Source organism: Strongylocentrotus purpuratus, unplaced genomic scaffold (assembly GCF_000002235.5).
Source record: "Strongylocentrotus purpuratus isolate Spur 01 unplaced genomic scaffold, Spur_5.0 spur5_scaffold_5, whole genome shotgun sequence".
In the NCBI taxonomy this organism is placed as follows: domain Eukaryota; kingdom Metazoa; phylum Echinodermata; class Echinoidea; order Camarodonta; family Strongylocentrotidae; genus Strongylocentrotus; species Strongylocentrotus purpuratus.
In genome coordinates, this window is record NW_022145611.1 from 22,646,448 (window position 1) to 22,665,933 (window position 19,486).

A 19,486-nucleotide genomic window follows, 5' to 3' on the forward strand; every position below is an offset into this window, starting at 1 on the left:
AGCCTTTGAAACAAAAATATGCAGAAAATCGTATCACTCTGCACATGTTTGCTATGGAACATCCGGGTACGTGAATATACTCTCTCCCGGACGTGAGGTCATAAATAGTAGACCAGCGCCGTGACTGATTTTCTATGCAAAGAGAGGCGGATATTTTAGACATTTCAATTGAGGATTTCGAGTAGACAAATTTTTTTTGTGATATACTAAGTAATTGAAAAACTTAAAAATAACATATACTTGCCGTAGGTAACAAATTAAGGGACATTTATTTGCTTAGAGTATCAACTTTAAAGTAGACTTGTGGCACAAACTTTCCTACTGCACAAAGTAGAGTTGATTTTGTTCTTAGCTTTATACAAAAAGCTTATTAGTAGAAACTAATTTCTTGTTTTCTAGAAAGTTCAAACAGACTTACCATACAAAATGAGTGTCAAGTTCTAACCTCTCCGTTTGCTACAAACTAATGTATTTATAAAGCATGATGAATGAATAAACAAAATGCATTAACATACCACATGAAGTCTTGAGTAACAAAAAAGCAACAAATCTTTCACTGACACCAATTTGTTTATGGTATATATTGTGACGTGATCGCAACTAATTTTGAAGAACCAAAGCAGGAGCAAAGTCACCACTCTATTCTACATCCTATAGAAATCATATTAAGACTTTCAACGTCATGATAATCTTTGCACATTTCAGTATTCAGCAACTATGTCACAAGCCACTGAACAAACTATTAATTTGAGATTCCCTTAGATGTGGAGATCTCATAATATTTCAAATATTCATAGCTTTCTTATTATTGGTCCAATTCATTTCAAACTTTCACCATTTCAAACAAATGAACTTATTACAAGGTTTAGATTACCCTTTAAGAAAATCTTTGATCTAGATTATATTACATGAAAATGTGTCTAGAATCTTTTCAAAGAAAAAGAGTATCTCCAACATTGTAGATTGAAATGTAGAAGTGAGAATAGCTAAGATCTAATTTCCTTTTCTTCTGACACAATCACTAAATATTTGTTCAGAATTTCCTACTAGGTTTTCATCTGAACACAAATACATACACATATAAAATAACAATAATAAATCAATCTAAGCTGACCTCACTGAGCAAGATGATATACAAACTTATTTCATATTGCACAATTGCAATACAAGTAAATAATATCTGGCACATGACAATGATCTTTGAAATTATTCAAAATATATTCAATGTAGCACTTACATTCTTTTTATGATACACAAACTAGCAGCAAATGTCAACAATTCAATATTTATATTCTTCTCTGAATATTTCATCATTGTTTGATCAACCGAAAGGACAATACATGTAGTGCTAGGATGGGTTGGTTTAGCTTTGTACCATAAGCTTTGTACCATATATGGTAAAATTCAAGTTTAGCTTTTATCCAGCACATATTATGATATCACCCCTTCCATGCCATGAGCAGCACATCCTACGATTCCTACCAAAGAATTTCGATGATGAACACTGTAAGGATGTTGTTTTCTGAACTGAGACTCACAGTGAAATGCAGTTGATGTATTGCAAAGTTTACATTCTTGAATGATATCTAATGCCAAACTAAGCTATAAAATAAATCACAGAATTCAAATGATGTCACTTGTAATGTCATATATGATATTCATTCATGATATTCATTCATAAGCTTAGATGGATAGAAAGGTATAGACTGTATAGCATCACATTACAAGTCCTATTTCAACAGATACTAAATGGGTAATTCATATTCCTGTCCTATATTCTTAATTAGATTGCAAGACAAAGTCATTTCAAGAGCATGTTTATGTATTCATTTCATTTTCCATATCTGTATTTTCTCTCTAGGAAAAAATGACCATGAGGCTTTGTCCAAATAAGTTCTATAAGATATGTAAGCATTGCTGTTTCCTGTAACTGTGTTACTTCATACAGTTTACTTTACATGTACTGAATGAAGAACCAAGATTATCACATTACGTGAACACATGCTACACCATTTGCTAAACAGTATGATGATAAATTCTGGAGGCATAAATGTACAAATGAAAGTAATCAATGCATTGTCCAATATATGGGCATATATTTACACAGTTAACGTAAAACGAGTAATTTCAAAGCAAGATAAAATGAGTCATCTTCACATGTACAATTTACAATACAAATACTTAATCTGTCTTCAAATGCCAGTGGATAAATAGCTATAATTTGTATAATATGAATAAGTCCCTGCATAATATGCTATGCTCTCATATTCACTCACCAGAGATTTATGGTTGTCTTCAATAACATGCTACATGAATGGCAAACAGAATAATTAAAATTCATCTAGATAATTGTAAAAGGCACTCCCCAAGTAAATGCAGAGAATCTCTGTCTATGAGTGTACATAAGTCACTACCCTAATTGTCTAAATATCATTCAAATGAAATTCTGAATTTTTCTTTTTGGTTACCGGTATTCAATAAAGTTTCAAGCAAATAGAGTCCAAAATCATATTGCAGTTGGTGATTCAGACAAAGATAACTACCAGTGACCTACATAGTAAATTTCACAGTATTCCACTGAATGGTTAGAGACAAAGTCAACTCTTTTTTTCTGCCTGTAACAGACGTGACCCGAAATGGACGAGGCTAGTTTTACTCACTGAACAGTTAGAAAAGTCTATGATTTGGGGGGTTCAATGAATCTTGTTAAGGTATTAAAGCAGCTTATAACCATACTATAATCCTGGATACATATTGTTAAACAGATATAATAATAATAATAGTGGCTACTTGTACAGTGCACAGGTCCACCTTTCGGTGATCTTGTCCGCTTTTTATAGCCCCCTACAGCTTTGACGTGACATGTGCAATGGGTCATGTAAAGCTCTTATCAAGAATTTTTGTTTACCTGCATCACAATTTAATATGAAAAAATAATATAAAATATAAGTGCTTGTGGTGTGAAATAATGAGATCCAAAAATTGGATGCTTTGACCAAAAACATTTCCACATTTTGCCAAAAAATATGATATGTGAAGAAAGTCCTGCCTAAATGTTCATCACTTTTACTGATATACCACTCAAAGTAAAGAGCTTGGTGAGCTCCTTTGTTTAATACTAAATTTGCCACAATAGCACACATATTTTTTAGTTATTGCCAATTAAATATGATTTTTGACTAGTGAACATTTTTCATGGAATTACCCATATATACAGAACTTCGTCACAAAATAACCTATTTTCGGCTATAAGTAATGCTATTTGTTTCTTTAAGTTTTTTTTGTTGCTTTGAGTAAATATAAAGATGAATCTCCCAATATATTTCATCCAAATACAGAATGATAATGTAGATTTTAAAAAGTATTACTTTTCATCTGCTTTCTTGAGAACAAAGTACTGATATCTTAAAGTTTAGAGATGAGTATGGAAACCAGATGCCTGTTGATGTTTTTAATTCTTAAAATATATTTTCAGACTCGAAAAGTCATTATTTTTTTCTCTACCCACCCAAGCAAGCATTATTTCTAGTCTACCAAACCCACACAAGTGTACAAAGTAATTGAAGGGAAATGACACTTATAAAGAAAAAGAATATATTTAAAGGTTACATTAATTAACATTTACAGCGTTTTGCAACAAATCTATTACAAGCAATACTGAGCTAATCTTTCAGAATTTCTCTGATTAATACCTGTATTTTAACTTCATGTATTTTGGATTTATTGTCTATTACGATCGACACTAAATCTTCTTGTGTACCGTATATATATTATGACTTTAGCATTTCCTCACAGTGGAACCAAAGACTTATACAACATGAATATATCTTGAATTCTTTGATGGTAGTCCTCTTTTTAAGCCAGAAAATTTCTGAGTCGTGATAAATATATTTTGTGGCCTGAAACTGAATACTACCCACTTCTGAATTAGGATTTTTTTTTCTTTTTTTAGTAACGTTATTTTTGTGATTGATTACATTAAAGATACTTTCCAGCATTTTAAAAGTCTTTTCATGTGATTAGATTATGTACACCTCATACTATAAAATGCTCAGCAAAACATCCGAAAGATGTTAACTAAATGGTCACCACTGTTAAAACATGATTTTGCAGTATTATCTAATCAGGTACTGTTTTGTATAAAGTCACTTTCATTAGTAAAGATCAAATCAAACAAAAATATCAAAATTGCCTTACTCTGCAATTAAGATGGAACATAATTCTCAGGGAGACAAGATAAAATAAATGCATTATTCTATCCTTCTTCTTTAAAAGATGTGTCTCAAGTTAATGCTTGAGGAGCAACTATAATAAGGTACTAAATTATATTTCCAAAAGAAACCCCCAATGTCAGAGAAATCTAGTTTTTACCCAAAATATGGTATGATACTGTAATTTACGGTTGTTTTTTTCAAAGCATTCCACATTGCAACAAAATAAAACTTTTTACACTTTTGATTCAACTGCTTGCAATGGAAGATTTACATGAATGTAACTGAAAGAAAACAAAGTAAGACTTTAAAAGGAAAAAATAAACTTCACTGAGATTGATACATCTTTTGGTTACAGATATATGCATAACATTATTAACATATATATATATATATATATATATATATTTATATCAAATATAATACACATAAACAGCAGCATCCTGACAAGCAGTTACCAGCAATCATTTAAGAAGAAATATAATGTTGACTGTTGAATCTTGGATGGTTACAGCAACTAATTCTTTGCACCACATATTCATTCTACAACTCCTAGAGTCCTACTCTGCTGCACATAGTCTTTGGTATCGGGATTTTCTCTACCTGTATGTACAATAGATAGAACAAGACAAGAGAAGGAAGAGTGAGAGAGAGAGAAGAAATGAAGAAGAAAGAGAGAAAGAAACAGGAAGACCAAGAAGGAAGAAGAGAAAGCAAACATTGAAAGATATAGGAAAAGTGAGAGTAAGAGAGAAAATACGGGAAGGAGAGAAAAAAGAGACAAAGATAAGGGAAATGTTAATTGTACAAAATTATTATTTGAATTCTTGCCATTTACAATCAATCTAAAACTCATGCCCAATTTATAAATTTTACATTCAGTTTTTAGGACAAAGAAAGCTTGCATTTCTTCTTATTATTCATAATTTTTTTATTTAAGAGATCATTGAGTCATGCTGTGTACTAATTTATCATAACATTTTGATTGATTGATTGAAGGATTTTATTGATAATTATCGATTCTCGCAGTCCAAAGACTGAATTGCAATGGTTACAACAGTTTACAATGTATATACATGATAAAAACAACTATACAATAATATATTAAAACAGTCTAGGCAATCAACATTGAAATTCAAATAAAAGTGATCAAATGACAATTATTATGGCAACTATCATTAATTTCAATTAATAAGCAAGACAATCTTAACTGAAACATTCTAAAAACAAACTATTGAAATTAATCATTAAAACCATAAATTACGAATTTGGCATGCCGAAGGGTTGATTTTGTGTCATTGGTAAAACATATCGGAAATATTGGAATTGAATTTCATGATGGATTAAGAAATAAAGTGAATTACATTGAAAATTCGCGAAGAATGTTGAGATTTGTTGATAATTTAAAAAAATTTAAATACACATATTGCACTGGCTAAATACTAGGTGATCGGTGTTATTTCATTCATATTCAAGTATTGCTTGTTCTTTAAAATTCAATGCTATTAATATAAATTTTAATTCACAATTAAATATGAAATAATTGAAAATTGATTAAAAAATTTCAATGATTAAATACCTATTGCACAATTACTGGCAAATACTTCCCACAAGGAGTGCATTACACTTTGATTGTATGTAACCTCTTTTTTTATTTGATTTGGCAGCAAGTGTACAGTTGGGGTCCATATCAGGGTCTACTTACACTATTCCATGCCTCATGCAGGTAAATCTTCTATTTCTTACTCTCCAAACTGACTAACACTGTATATTTGTGTATTAAGAGGATGAGGGAGGGTGGAGTAATTTTAAATCATAAATCTAGCAGACTGTGAATTAAATGTCATGTATTTGGTTTCCTGCCAGGAGTGGTAAGATTTAGCTTTTGTTTTAACTCAAAGGTCACATTGTGACCTCTCCAGATTCAAGACATTTTTGTGGGTGTCTTGTATAAGAGTCTCTGCTCTTCTCACTCTACACAGGGGTTGTTCTTTGGGGAGAAATAATGCACTCTTGGCAAATAAGCTAAAACTTAACGGAAAGTCAAGGTGCATGTGCATTCTAGTGATATCTCCTAGATAATTTTAAGTAAATAAACATGAACTAACATTATCTTTATAGGGAGACATTGATTTGCATTATCACTCGACTTATGCCATAATAAGTTAGATATTAACAAGACCATCGAGATAAAGTATAGTAGCTTCCCATTTGATTCCCCAACTTTGTGAAATATAAAATAAAAATATATACGGTATTCCATGTAGACAGTTGTTCATATACATATCAGGACAATTACCCCCGGACTTGACAATTCCCCCCCCCCTTCCCCCCCCCCCCCCCCGGGAAAATTATATCCTTCAAACTCCTTAAATGGTCCCCAAAAGAATTCCTTGTGAACTTTAATGAATAGCCTAAGAAATGCAATACTAGTGATACAAAGGCTAACAAGCAGAGATGCTACGTCATTTCAAAGAGCTTGCATCATCCCAAATCGAAATTCCCTTTTCATCCCTCCATCTCCCTCCCTCTCCGAATAATAACATAGCACATGTACTATTGTAACATGATGGGGGAGGGGGACCTCCCTGCTACCCTATCCCGATACCAGTCTGCATTCTGATACCTCCAGACAGAGTATAAACATTAAGACCCCTGGGCCCTAATGTGAATCAAATGAACACCAGAGCGCATAATATCTAATCCATGTATGTTAGGATGCCAGGGTAACGTAACCTGATATTATATTTAATGGCTGGCAACACTTGACAATGACCTTGGCATTAGAATTATATGGAGATACCACAGGCAGATCCCATGCCACGAATCAACTGTTTCAAGAGCATCCGTATCATAAAGTAGGGTGTCTTGAGGTCAAAAGCACTGTTTTAGTTGGAGGCGTGAAGTTATTCATAGTAACTTAATAATGCATTCAAACTGATGCAAACCTCTCGCTATGTTTGACTAGTGTTCCTGAATTTATAACTTCATACATGTAGTGCTTTACATTATAAATTAACAAAAAGTAAGAATTGTTTATGTGCCTGAAGAGCAGAACAGAAAGGAATTCAGTGGGGTTTAACAAGTGAGGAAGCAAATATATGGATGTTTTTTTTCTAGAGTGGAAATGGTAACATCACACACTATCTGTAAATCTTTATGGGTTGCTTCTTTTCTTGTGAAGTATGTTCTTGCCTGGATTCTGGAAAGGGGTCAGGGATGGGTATCATTTATTTAAAACAATAACAGGAATACATGAATATTAAACATGGAATAACTCTTGTGATGAAAATAAATCCTCAGAGGAAGGCCAACACTTTTAACAATGTTAAATATAAACTTGAGTTCTGGTAAAAAAAGAAAAGGAATTCTCAAAGAATCTAACGAAACTTACACTGAATGTTCAAGATTACAAATAAATGTCATGTGCCAAACAATTTTGGAAGAAAATGTATACTGGCTGAGTAATGAGCATAGAAAGATAAGGAAATCAGGGTAGTACTAGCCCTGACACCATGTGTGTTGTCCCATATACATCTTTCTGTGTAAGTGATTATTACTTTACCAAGACTCTGCCAAATTTATGATGATTTTGAAGACTCCAGAACCTTGCATTACACACCATTACTTACATGCTATATGATCTACTTTTCTGATCCATTCCACACCTTTTCTTTCACAATTATGCAATCGCATTACCAGAACTCAAGTTTATCTTTAAACTTGATTTGTATTTGATCCACATTCAAACATTATCCCCAACAAACAAATGCAACAGAAGACCACTTCCATCAAAGATCAAGTGATTTGGATTCCAATGGCCTTATGCAGGGAATATCTTGCTATTAAAAGAGTGCAATCTGATGTGCTTTAGATAGTGCTATCTCATGTCAGCAGCATTGGGTCTCGTCTAGGACATCTCATCACAGAGATGTTAGGATGTGTTCCTATATACGCAGGGTCAACCTCTTTCTGGGTCTAGGGCATTTCATCACAGCGATGATGAGATGTGTTCCTAGCTAACCAGGGTCAACCTCCATCTGGGTCGTCATGACGCACACGTGATTCCATAATTCACAGTAGGTGCGTCTACATCAGCTCCAGATTGCCAAATAGCCCGCTATTTCTGAATTGGTAAATAATCCTGGAGTTACAAATCGCGTTTTGATCAGACTCGACCTCGAAACTTGAAACTCGAGCTCGAGAAATTAGCTTGAGATATTTTGCTCAGCGTTCGTGCATATAGTCTTCGGGCTGGTGAAGATGCAAAAATGTGGGAAATTTTTGCAAACTAGCCCAGCCCAACATATCTTGGGATGATATCTCGACCAAATATCCTGCTAATTGCAACTTCGGGCAGATGAAGACGCAAATTAATTGGATAATTTGCGATCAGGATATTTGGCAATCTCGAGCTGATGAGGACAGGCCTAGTGTGGCTTTAAACCAATCAATACTTCACGGATAAAGGTTTCCTCATTAGCTTTCCAGTCACAACAGCATTACATCAGCAATGTACCAGTTAGCTCGGAATTTTTTAGTAGGGATGGGGCCTGGGGCCGCACAGGTCGGTTACCCGTTTCTAGTGACGACATGAATGTTTTGGGGTGAAATATTCAAACTTCAATTTGATATTCTAAGAAATTAAAGGACATAATGTAGTTTGACTAAATATGAAATTATGATATTTTATTATTTTTTTAATCTGTCATATATTCTTTTAGAGAGAAAATAATTGGACATCACACAAAAGTTGTGTCATTGAGTTTCTGAAGACCTCTTTAGCAAGAAGACATCAAACAATAGGATCAAACTTTTTCAAGCAATGCATGACGAAAAAAGGCTTGCAGTGAACCATGTTTTAGCTTTTCTTTTGTAATTCTGCATATGAAATGAATAAAAATATTCAGCTGAATGTTTTTTTTCTTCTGATTCCTGATAGAAAATTGAAAGATATTTCAATGTAACCCGATTTGTCAATGGAATATATACTCTTCACATTTCCAGCGACAATCTTATAACATACTTTAAAAGTGAGTACTGCATGCTATTCGTCTTCCCAAAACGGAAGCTATATCAATCCTTCACAGCTGGACTAAGAATAGCCAACTAGCCAGACAATGAGTCGGACCTTCAGAAATCCTAGAGGAGTTTGTAGGCCGGTTCAACCAATGACATTCATCTTGATTGATGCCTGAGACATGGCTAGAATGAGGATGACATCTAGACCTGTACCACCATGTAGCAACAGAATCAATCAGCCAAGTTACATGTAACATACCTTACTGATCACACAAACCATTCATGTTGGTTCAGCCTACATTACAATGCTCCCACAGGGGAAGTTAGGTTGTCATAGCAACCTCATCCATGCATCTAATACCACATGATCTACCCATCTCTTAAAAGGCATCCCAGTTGTTGAGATCTGGTTGTAATGCATTAAATTTAGTGGTTTAAAAAAAGTATACCCTTTAGAGAAAATGTGAGTAAAATCGATGGAACACTGACAACTGCTTTAAAATTTGTGTTCTTTCACCAGTGAATTTATTTCTTCTTTACTAGGAGTAAGCTTTCACTCTTGCTTTCCCATCTTACTTCTTTTTTTCTTCTCCTTTTCTTCTTCTTTAAAAAAAAATGTTATCATTGTAGGTATGTTATCATACATCAGGCTTTAAAAACAAGTTTTTAAAAAAAAAATGAAACCAGATTTAAAGTGGTAAAATTTGTGTTTTTAACCAAAAAATTCTTTTAAAGATTTTTTTAAAGATGATTATTAAACCATTGCCTACATAAAGTGAGTCGTTCCTCTATTAGAGCCTATGGGAAAATAATTCAGTAGTCAATGGTTTAAAAGGGTGAGCTCTCAGCTGGATATCACATTACTTCCATCTTTCAATACCGATGCAATACAATGAATGCATGCACAGCTAGATGTCACCCATAGACCATCGCTTTTATTGTATGTATACAACAAAACAAAAAACAAGGGAGAATTCTTGGAGTGCTTCGGGATGATGAATGTAGTAAGTATGCCATGTCAGTCAGTCAACAAGATACAAAGGGTAGGATGATTACCGGTAATTACAAGAGGTCAATAAACTATCCACATGTTTATATGCCTAAGTTGAAATACCGTTACACAACATGCACATTGGTCTGGAGCTGATTGCATTGTCCTCTCAAAATATATGGTATGTTGTAATAAAGACATGAAAATGTATGTATACATGATTAAAGAGTTTAATTGTATTGTGGTAGCCTTTGTAAAAGGATGTTGCATTCACACTTGTACAATTGCTTTTTAATGGACCCCTCTGTTTCCAATATGTATTTCTACATTTGTTGTAAATGTTTATAATTTATTTGTTATGTTTTGTTGGAAACATAAATTAATTGAAATTGAAATTGAAAATATTTGTTTAAAAAAGGTGGGGGGGGGGGGGAGAGCTCTGACAAAAGTTAATAAATGAATGAAACTCCTAATCTTTAACTTACCTGAAATTCATTCCAGTTACATTCGTTTGATATGAATTGAAATTTCCCAAAGGAATTTTGTAAACAAATAACAAATATAATCCTTTTTCAAAGTTTTCCATTTCAAACCATTGAAATAAAATAAATATTGCTCTTTCTAAATGCCATGAGAACTTCACCCCTGCCAAGCTTTAGAACATATTGCCCTCAATGAACATTAAAAAGGTTAATCTCCCATGTCTTGAATCTGTTGGAGAAAGAAAAATGTAGCCATCCTTAGTTCACTAACATTCAAATTGTTTGGTGTGATTTGCCAGCCAAGAAAGAAAAGGAAATAACTGTTTGTACATTTCTTGTTCTTGCATAACAAAAATTTGTCAAGATGATAACATTTCTATATGTAGTTTATCACTCTCTTGCAAACTTTCCTACGTATTCCTCCTTCTAACATGTGAATCCCCCCTCCCTGCCCCCTCCCTGCCCCCTCCCTGCGGATCCTTCTAGATTAGTTCCCTTCATTACCGTATTACAGCGGTCTGTCAGGGATCCATTCCTCCTGATTTTGCTTTGGCTCTCTCTACTGCATCAAAGAACCACACTGTGATAGCATATCTGAAGATGAGAAAGAGAGGGGGAAAATATGAAGAAAATAATATTATAGAGCCATAATGCGATAGAATACTAAGATCTGGAGAGACAAGAAGAGTATGTTGGAAGAAACATGATCTGACCTCAAAACTACATTGTGATTGTATATTTGAATAAAGAGTATGGAAAAGATGCAATGAGCAAAGAAAAGAAAGAATTGGTGAAACTTGTGAAATGCAAAAGTTCATAAAGTATTTTTAGAAGCCTAACACAGTCTCATTCCATGTACATATTTTGTTTTTGTATTATATCATGAAATATGTAATGAATATGAAAACTGAATGTTCAACGGTCAAAGTATTATATCGGTTTCATAGTAATAACTTGCTAAAAAAAAGTTTATGAAAATAGAAAGTCACCAACATATTTCCAGATATGAACAAAAAATCAAGAATAGCAATGTTGAATTCATAATTGGCCTAAAGCAATATGAACATAAGTATCAAAGAAAAAATACAACGGATGAAGTCAAACGACGTTTCTATATAAACAGAAATGTGACACGAATGTCACCTTTCAATGGATCATGTAACAGATATGTGTCAGTGCCACTTCCTGCCTTTGTTTATTTGTTCAAATGCCATGTCTAAAACAAAGGTAATGTCAAACCACACACACGATGGTAAATCGTAAATCGTGCTCTGAATCTGTAGACGGTTTCTATTAAACCATGTCACTGACTGCGAGAAATACATCTTGTTACTTCAATTTCAAGCAGCAAACCTTTTCTCTTGATAGATGTTGGATGCATGCATCTGGTACAAATATTGGCAAGAGATAGAAATACAAACTTGCTGGCTGGATAAATGCCAAGAGCATGCATTTCCACATGTAAGAGAGAATAGGTTGTACAGGTATACTATGGCAGTTAGTTGAAAAGAGAATGATCATATAATGATCCACCATTCAATGTTTCATTCATTATTGGATGTCATATTCATGGATAAATTAAACATCACATCCAGTCATTTGAGATAGCATTTCAAACATTGATCGATGGCTATGGCATACTAATAGAGATGATTTCCCTGATGAAGTGGCACAAATGAACACATACAGAATGCAAAATGCACAATTTTTAAAATATAAGTTTATGGCAAGGGGGTAGAACTATAACATGGAACTAATGACATACTATACTACAAGGATTAGTTCTGATATTATCTATATTTAACTTTGTCAAATCACAACTTTATTCACTAACATAAAAAATCTTTTCTTAATGCTTGCATCTCCATAATTTTATTAAACATTATTTTTCACTGGCTAACTGCCGTAGCAACAAACAACAAACTCTGTTTTGTTGACGATCAGCCATGCCATGAAGTTTTTCATCTTCTTTGTTGTTAGGGCAGACACCCTGTGGAACGGATTCATATAATAAAATTATGGAAATGCAAGCATTACTTTTAAAAGCAAACATAACTTTGTTATTCCTGGCTCATATTTCCTGATTGAGGTGTCATATAAAAGGGCAGAAAATTAACTCTCTTGAAATGTGATTTTCTCTTTGAAATTCAGATGCCGTTGGCCAGATGACTTTTTGGTACCCTTTCTTCAAATTGTGTTTAATCACTCATGCATAAATTATGCATCATATGAGTTGCATTAAATGAAAGAGGAGGATCTTAGCTTCACAAATATGTGTCATTTATTAATTATAATTGTGGTAAAGTTATGATAAAACATTGATAATTCTCGGTTTCGTTTTTTTTCTGGGACGCACTGTATAGCATGTCCACCATGATTCTTAACTACAATAAAGCCAAAAAACTCTAATATTGATCAAACTGAATGAGTTGAAGTGAATTTCATGTGAAAGTCCATTTTCGGTTATCTATTTCATAAACTTAATCAATTTGGATAATTGTGATGTCAATGTTTCATTCGGGAAGACAGGTGTTAGGATTTCAGATGATTTGAGATCAAATCATGTATTTGTAAAAGGATCACAATAGTTACAATAAAGACAGGCATTATAAAAGAGGTATACTAATCAAGACAATTTCATTAATGTATGCATGTGATGAAGGGGCACAATATTATACATGTACCTGAGACTTGAGAGAGAGTTAGTCTTGTAGATTTATAAGATCAACATAACATCACGAAGATCGGATGACATTCACATCAATGTTTGTCTAGTCTCCATTGTGATTACATCTTTGCAGACCCTGACATACCACATACATCATACTCACACATGTTCACACCATTCATGAATGTGTTTACACCAGTTAAAATGTGTTCACACCTATGGTGTCATAGCACATCTCAAGCTCAAATGTAAATACAGTCAGAATGCATATACTCACTGTGTTCAAACTGTTCATGAAGGTGTTTACACCAGGTGAAATGTATTCACAGATGTGGTGTCATGGCAAGTTTCAAGCTCAAATGTCAGGATAACTTGCGTCATACTACAAACTGTACGTTCACAACGTTCACGAATGTTATTTGAACGCTTGAAATGTGTTCACAGCTGTGGTGTCATTGCACATTCTTAAGCTCGAATGTCAATGCAGCATAAATCATACAATGTTTATGCCATCCACGATGGTGTTCACACCAGGTTTGTAAAACAGTGTATTCACACTGGTCAATGATTCAAATCAGACCAACGTGTTCACACTTATGGATATGATAATGCAGTGTTAGTGTTAGTGTATTCACACTGACCAGCATTAATACCAATGTCTACCCCACTGATAATAACACTGTTGGACACAGTATAATAGTAACATATAAATATATTTATGTACTGAAGAGCAAAACAATACTCTTACAAACATATTGAATGTTGTACCAGCTGTTGCTCATTACATACAACTAATTGAATTATCTAAAGACCTGATACTATTTCATGTTGTTGCCTAGTTGTAAGCGCAGTTCATATACACAATGTATAGACAGAGTAAAACGCTACAATTTGAGACATGTAACTTCCACGAATGACTGATCTTTTCGTGGTAAATATTTTTGCAAAGTGCACAAATTCAGTGGAGGAAATAGGAATCTGAACCACTTGCAAAATATTCTTACCGGTAAATACAAAAGTGTTTAGTTTTAAAGAAATACTTACTGGGTAAAATAACTGTAAAATATGAATAAAAAATTAAAAAACTACAATGTTGGCTTGTAAGAGAAATTAATTTTCTACAAAGTCCATATGCTTGGGCTTCCCCTTTTTTAATTTATGGAGGTCTGGAGTTTAAACTTGGAGATCCACCCATGTTCAGGTCAAGGCCTGGACAAAATTAGAAAAAAGGCCTATTTATTGTGTTCCAAGTTTTCAAAGCCATAAATAGACCTTGCTCTGATTAAAAGAGATCATGTTAGATTGTACCATCACTGATGTGAGAATGTGACAACAGTAGGGTTAGAAAACGGGGTTAGAGAAACGGGGTTAGAGAAACAGTCTTGTAGAATAGGCCTGTCTTCACTATCTCGAGATTGCCAAATATCCAGCTATTGGAACTATCCCGATCGCGAACGATCCAGCTAATTTGCGTCAGACCGAAGTAGCAATTAGCGGGATATTTGGTCGGGATTGTCATCCCAAGATATCTTGGGATAGTTTGCAAAATATCCCACTATTTGGCAAATTATCCAGCTATTAGTCCTGTGCGTCTTCACCAGACTGAAGATTCGCACTATGCGCTAACGCTGAGCAAAATATCTCGAGCTAATTTCTCCAGGTCGAGTTTCAAGTTTCGAGGTCGAATCTCGAGCTGATGAAGACCCGATTTGTAACTTCGGGATTATTTCCCAAATCAGAAATAGTGGGCTATTTTGCAATCTCTAGATGATGAAGACGCGCCTAATGAGATGTAAAATCACCTTGTGGCTCTAGCTGGAAGCACTTCATGAGGATTGCGTTTATCGGACCAGAAGAAGATCAGTCTGTTGAAGATTGGATCTATGTTCGCTACGATGTTCTGATTGGCAGGATAGATCTGAAGACGTCCTCCATGCTTCTATACAGGGATTAAGATATCAAAAATACATCACAGTTAATAAAGTATTCATATTGAATGATGAAGACATAATAGACCATAATTTTCAGGAGTGCATGACCAGGGGAATCACTAGAGGGGGTATGACATTTCCACTACCGGTAATAAAAATATTTCGTTGGCAATTTTTTTTTTTCCCTTTTTTTTTTCTTTTTTCCCTCTATATAGGCTGATGTAAAATCTGTAAGTCTGATGACTGGTTTTCATATCTGCTGGTAAATTGAAAATCTGATGATCCCTTTTTTTTTGCTTGTTGGAAACTGTTCAGCTCACTTGTTGGCAAATTCGGTTTGACTACCTCATCCCTATCAAAATTATCTAGCAATACCCCCATTTTTAACCTTGATTCTAGGAAATTAGACATAGAATGCATAATAAAATATAAAAATAAAACCATAGATATTGGTTAGTAATGATTCATTCTTTTTAAAGATTTTTACCAAAAATGTTCTAAAAAGGGCTAGCCAACCCTTGTAACAGGTTTGATAATATTGGGTGAAAGCAGAGAGGAGCTGTACTAATTAAATACTAATATTAATTTTGTAAACTTTTACTTTTTGAAAAATCTTGTTTTCTTTCTTGAAATTATATCAAAATCATCTATATAAAAATTCATCAACATCAGTATTGATAATGAACTTTCATTAAAACATATCTTATGAAATCTTGATTTTGATATACAGCTTTGTAGCAATGCAAGTGTAAAAAAAACTTTAAGTGGGATGTCCCAAAGAAAGAAGTCCAGGAAAAGTATAAAAAATAGAAAACATTGTACAGAGGAAGGGTAAGAATTGAAACAAATTGTGAAACAAGAACAAACAGAAAAGAAGAAAAAAACTAGAACAGTAAAATATTAAAAAACAACAACAGTAAAATATTAAAAAACTAAAGGAATTGTATTTATTTAATCATGGTAAACTCATATCAGCATAAAAATACTTCTTTTCAGCAAAGATGAATACATATAGAAAGACAAGGAAAATATGAAATACATGAAATGTTTTAAAAGCCCCCTTTAAAAAATCCTAACCGTTAAAAGTGTACCAAATACATTAAGCACTTGAGTAATCATTGATTCAAATAAACCTAATCACCATTCCACAGAAAGAGAGAGGAATTCAATATGTTACATTAATGACATGAAGGACTTCAATCTTAAAGTTGAAGTGCAACTTCTTCATGGTTAATAAATGACAGAATATTTGTTCATCACCAACGTACATGTCTTCTGTCACGTAGTATCGCCTACCTCATGAATAAAAAACCCTGTAATTTGTTTCATACGACATGTAGTAATGATCTTCCTAAAGCTTTACAACCGTACGTAATCCACAATGTGTTGACATCTAGAGGTCTACATTAGTTGCTTACATACATTTTATTATGTGCTTGATTTGTCATAAAAAAATGATTAACATCAAATGAAATCATGACAATGGTTTTATATGGGCTTCAAGATAGAAGTAAACAAATACTTGCAGAAAAAGAAAGTTTGTTCTTAAAGAAATTACTGCTCTGTCTTCAAACCAACTCCTTTTCTTTGAACACTTGCCAAATAGAATCAAACTAATAAAACTATTATGCCATTATTATGGCAATTCATAGCAGATCATGATGTAGAAAAAAAATCATTTTATAATCAGTCAATTACAATAATGATGATAACAAATTAAATTGCAAACGTTTAAAAGCTTCTAAGAATAGAAGATTGCAGACATCAACCACAGGAAGAGGAAGATGCATGGTATGTTAATAAAATCTTTTGCGGCATGCACTGAAATAGCCTGAAGGTGATGACCTACTTTTATGAAAGACCAACTTCACAATTCAGTGTTGGCAAGAGATCCTGAGGAAGAGAGTATACTGTATGAGTCACATGACTTACTGAAACTGCACGTACACCATCCATAACACCACAAAAAAGACAGTTTTAAGTAAACATACACATACATAAAGAAGTAGATAATATAGTAGAAGGTACATAACTTCATATCTACCAGCATACTATTTACAATGGATATGAATGCAAATCATACAATCTTATCTGGCTAATGGCATTTATTCACAATATTTATCAGTGAGGTATTCCTTGTTGACTGTGATAAAAAGTTACTGATATGTTTGTGAGAGTATGTGATTTTCACATTATACATATCACATATTGAACTGCCAAAATAACATCCGACCCTGTTCTTGTGCAACAGTATTCAAACTTTTGAATGTGATAGTAAATTGAAAGATTATCATTCTTATTCTGCAATCTTGTAAGGTCTTTACCACCTTTATCATCATGGTTATCTTACCAAATATTTAAAACTGGTGAGGTAATTCTCCACTTAATCAAAGTACAGTGAAACCTGTCTATAAAGGCCACCCAAGGGAGACAAGAAAAGTGGTCTTTACAGGCAGGTGGTCTTTATGTACAGGTTCCTTTTCTACATGTTTCAATGAGAAACCGTTTTCAAGGGAAACAAAAAATTTGGTCTTTGTAGACAGGTGGTCACTAAAGCAGGTTTGACTGTACTACATATCTATCAACAGCAATTCAAATAACTGACAAAAAAATTATAATTTGTTGAAACTTTAACATCTCTGAAATATACATGTAACTACTGCATTCTTTCTTCTAATATTCAATTTCTATAATTATATTGCTCCTATGAACCACTCTTGATAAAACATTGAAAAGGCCTATAAATATTGTAATAAGTTTAGTGTAATGAAATATAAACCAAGTAATATCCCCCATAATATAAAATAGTAACAGGCCAGACAGGAAAACTACCCTAATACAATATGCCTCTTCATGGCACCATTTTTAGAAGCAGAGGTATATAAAAGGAGAGTAAAAAACAACAACTACATTTCATCTCATGAAAGCCAATAGGGAGGGCATTGATTATAAAAATTGATTTGAGTTAAGCCCTTCTAGCTCAGGATGATCATCATACTATGATGCGCTCTTTACGAAGCATAATAATAATAAAGATTTGGTTTCTACTCATACCTTTGTATCCCAGTCTTTATTGAGGTAGTATATACAAGTAATACAACGTCCGTCTGCGTTAGGATTGTCAATGTGCTTCACATATTTGGTATTGTTGCCAGGGTAACATGCCACCATAGCCTGCAGATATAAACAAGAGAAAATCATGAGGAGAAATTTAAGAAAGAGATGAAATTCTAGCGTTGCCAAGGTAGAAAATAGAGAATTTACAGGAATTTCGGAAAGAAAAAGCCCCTTGTCACAATTCAAAACTTTAAATCTTACAACTGGCATGCATCTACAGGGTGTATGTTCATCAACTTTCTAAAAAAAACTTTCTTCATCAAAAGAAATAATAGGCAGATATGTAATGAGACAAGCTAGGAGACAAGAAATGCAGTCTTCAGAAGCAGATGGTCTTTCTATCAAGGTTGTCTTTAATGTAGGCTTTACTGTCCATTTGTATTGATCTAGTACATCACAAACAAAACTTGATTCTGTTCTGTTTTATTACCATTTCTGTTATCAGTCTATAAGTCATTGCATGGGTATATCGGGTGCCAACTTCATAAAATCACAATTCTTTATGTCTATATTCATGTGATTTTATGAAACTGAATTGAATTGGATTAAATGGAAAAGGCTAGGATTACTTCACTATTATCCAAAACAAAACACAGTGAAATGCAGTTTTCCTTATACAAGTACTTAATCAGTAAAAGTGAAACATGTCATAGTAATATTTAGCAGTGTGTTATAATGACAGCACTGAACAAGCCTAATGTAAGTGGAGTGAAGCAATAAAATGATTTCCTTGTTTTCTTTCTATAAGAGAGTACTTTGCAGTCTCCAATATATTATGTTATCAAGAAACTGAATTGAATTGTGTCTTCTTTTCTTCCCAATATACTGCATACAAGTAGATGTAGTAACACTATGATCTCATCTCTTTTAGGTCTGCGTTGTACTGTCCCAAAACAAACCACAATGATTTGTTGATATCAGGGTCTTATTTTGAGATTTGATATTCCTACATCGGACACCGTGACACCCCAAACAGACCAAGATCATTTGCATCTCATTAGCATTAGACTACGTGCAGAAAAGAGTGTATACAACAGTGGCTTGGGTGTACATTGACCCCAAAC

The 19,486-nt window shown here is 33.6% G+C and overlaps 1 protein-coding gene across 1 annotated transcript in view; it reads right to left on the reverse strand.

The window, feature by feature from the left end:
* LOC578715 (egl nine homolog 1) overlaps positions 1-19,486 on the reverse strand; it is a 29,263-nt gene that overhangs the window by 1,965 nt on the left and 7,812 nt on the right. The window contains exons 2-5 of the mRNA XM_778870.5: positions 18,360-18,479; positions 15,177-15,313; positions 11,211-11,300; positions 290-4,814 (exon numbers count right to left, since the gene is read on the reverse strand). Of these exons, the coding sequence (XP_783963.3) occupies positions 11,228-11,300; positions 15,177-15,313; positions 18,360-18,479 (330 nt within the window). The 3' untranslated portion in view covers positions 290-4,814; positions 11,211-11,227. The remainder of the gene's footprint in view (positions 1-289; positions 4,815-11,210; positions 11,301-15,176; positions 15,314-18,359; positions 18,480-19,486) is intronic.